The 2,777-nt window shown below is 60.2% G+C and overlaps 1 protein-coding gene across 1 annotated transcript in view; it reads right to left on the reverse strand.

The window, feature by feature from the left end:
- Positions 1-477: 477 nt before the first annotated feature.
- The window catches only part of PTSG_11720 (uncharacterized protein), a gene marked incomplete at both ends in the record, with an annotated part of 4,221 nt that continues 1,921 nt past the window's right edge, over positions 478-2,777 (reverse strand). Inside the window, 4 exons of the mRNA XM_004997314.1 lie at positions 478-950; positions 982-1,347; positions 1,438-2,163; positions 2,292-2,625. Coding sequence (XP_004997371.1) covers positions 478-950; positions 982-1,347; positions 1,438-2,163; positions 2,292-2,625 — 1,899 coding nt within the window. The remainder of the gene's footprint in view (positions 951-981; positions 1,348-1,437; positions 2,164-2,291; positions 2,626-2,777) is intronic.

Here is a 2,777-nt window from a genome sequence, read left to right on the forward strand (position 1 = left end):
AAGAATGAACAAGCACAACAAGCTGCTGCCAAATCAACTCGGGCAGCACGCTCAAACGAATACAAGACAAGTGCACACGGTCAATGACGCTGCCAAGGCGACATGGGCAGAGAGTGCACGAACACAAACAATCTAAACAATGAGCAGCATGCATACATGCGCGCAGAGCAGTGCTAGGCATGGCATGAATGCTTGCAGGCAAGCATACACAACAGACAACACTTCACAACACTGCATGGCACGCAGGCATGGCATTTGCCAAGCATAACGGGCATGCACACACACACATGGCACACAACTCACGTGTGTAGGGGAAGCAGGAGAGGAGAGGCAGTTGGCACACATGCATACCAGCAGAGAGGAAGGAATGTTTGCAAACGGAAAAACCACAAAGCAGGTGTTGTTGGCAAACAAGACAAAACCACACGCGAAGGCAAATTAGGAAGGACTTAACACAGAACAGAAACTCACTGAATCTCAACACTCCCCCTCAACTGCCTTCCTCTGCTCCGTCTCAGCCGTCGAGGTTCCCACCAGTCGTGGCAGGTGCTGCTCGAAGGTCTGTTTGTCCAGTGCCTTGGTCAGCGCGTCGGCAACCATCTGCGTGCCGGGACAGTGCTGCAGCACAATGGTTCCGTCAGCGATGAGCTCCCGCACGAAGTGGTGGCGTACCCGGATGTGCTTCGTGCGCGGCTTGGTGACGTGGTCGTTACCGATGGCGATGGCCGCCTGGTTATCTGTCAGCATCTTGGTGGCTCCAGCCTCGGGCTCGTCAAGGTCCATGAGCAGCTGCCGCAGGAAGACGACGTCCTGCGCTGCAGCGGAGATGGCCATGTACTCGGCCTCGGCGGTGCTCAGCGCAACTGTGGGTTGCAGCCGGCTGCTCCAAGACACAAGACAGCCGTTGATGTAGCAGGTGAAGCCCGTCGTGGAGCGGCCCGTCAGCTGGTCTGTTCCGAAGCTGGCATCGCTGTAGCACACAAAGGTCCAGCGGCTGGTCCTTGCACGTGCCGCTGCGTCGCTTGAAGAGGAGGCCGTGCTCGCTCGTCGCCTTCAGGTACCGCACGACGTGCTTGGCTGCCTGCCAGTGGACCGTCGTGTAACGGTCCATGTAACGGCAGAGCAGTCCGCACGCGAAGCTGACGTCTGGTCTCGTGCGGTTGGCCAGGTACAGGAGCGAGCCCACGAGGTTGCGGAAAGGCAAGCGTCGGTCGGGCTGCTCGCTGATGCTGGAGGCGTCGATGCCAACACGCATGGGCGTGGACACGCTGGCTGCGGCTGCCAGGTTGTAGTCGTTGACGATGTCGTTGATGGCCTGTGTCTGCGCAATGTGCAACACCCCGTCAGCTGGTGACGTCAGGTGAAGGCCCAGGTACCAGGTGAGCGGGCCCAGGTCCTATGCCTCGAAGCTCTCCTTGATCTGCTGCTTGCAGGCACGGATGTGGCGCTCGCTGCTGCCGCTGATGATGAGGTCGTCCACGTACGTGATGATCCATGTGCGCTGTCCGTCGTCGTGGAGCTTGGTGAATAAGCAGGCGTCGACATTGCTTTGCGCCCATCCGTTGGTCTTGAGGAAGGTGTGCAGCTTCTTGGCCCATGCACGGCCAGCTTGCTTGAGGCCGTAGAGCGGCTTGAGCAGCCGGCACACCTTGCCCGCGTAGCGTTGAGCGCCGTCGCCGATGTCGGTGAAGTGCGGCGGCAGCTTCATGTACAGCTCCTCCTTGAGATCAGCCTGCAGGTAAGCCGACTTGAAGTCGAGCTGGTGCAGCTGGTGCTGTCGTTGCAGGGAGACGGCGAGCACAGTGAGGATGGTCTTGGCTGCTGGTGTTGGGGCGTAGGTCTGGTGGAAGTCGATGCCCGGTCGTTGGCTGAAGCCCTTGGCGACCCAGCGTGCCTTGAAGCGCGTCGGCGCGCCCTCAGCATCACGCTTCACCTTGAAGACGAAGCGTGACTTGAGGGGCGTGTGTTGCCGTGGCACGGCGCTGCGTGGGATGAGCTTGATGACGCCGTTGCGCTCCATCGCCCCGATCTCCTCCAAGCATGCCTGAGTCCACTGCTTGCGTTGCTGGCTCTTGAGTGCTTGCTTGATGCTTGCAGGCTCCGTGAGGCTGGTGTCGCCACTGCTGCTTGCTGTGAACGCGCCTGCCTCGGTGTCGCTTGCATCTGTTGTGTCGGGGTCGTAGTGGCGTCGTTGGTGTCGCTGCTGCTGTTGGCGTCAAAGTCCGTGAGCAGGAAGTCTGTCTCGACATCCTCGTCCTGCTCCTCGTCGATGTGAACCGTTGGTGGCTCACCGTCAGTGGTGCTGTTGCTGCTGTCACGTGCACTGGGAAGCTGGAGCATGGACGATGTCGTGGATGTCTGCACTTGCTCCCCCTCATCCACGACATCATCGGCCTTGGAGAAGGGAAGGAAGCGGACGTGGATGGAGGACACAACGGTGTTTGTGTCTTCAAAGTAGACGAGGTGGCTGTTGCTGCTGCTGTTGTGGCCGACGTAGATGCCTCGGCGGCCCTTGGGCTGCAGGCGTCCGCGCTGTGTGCTGATGTGGACGACGGCCGGCTGCCCGAAGACGTGCAGCTGTGGCACGTGCTTGGGCAGCGCGCCCGTGACAATCTGCAGCGGTGTCTTGCCGTAGAGGGAAGGGTGAGGCATGTTGTTGAGGATGTGGAGGGCGTGGTTGCAGGCGAGGCTCCAGTACGATGCGTCGAGGCCTGCACCCGTGATCATGGCTCGCACCATGTCGGAGAGGGTGCGCACCTGTCGCTCGACGATGCCGT

The sequence above is a fragment of the Salpingoeca rosetta genome (assembly GCF_000188695.1).
Source record: "Salpingoeca rosetta unplaced genomic scaffold supercont1.4, whole genome shotgun sequence".
NCBI classification, from domain to species: domain Eukaryota; class Choanoflagellata; order Craspedida; family Salpingoecidae; genus Salpingoeca; species Salpingoeca rosetta.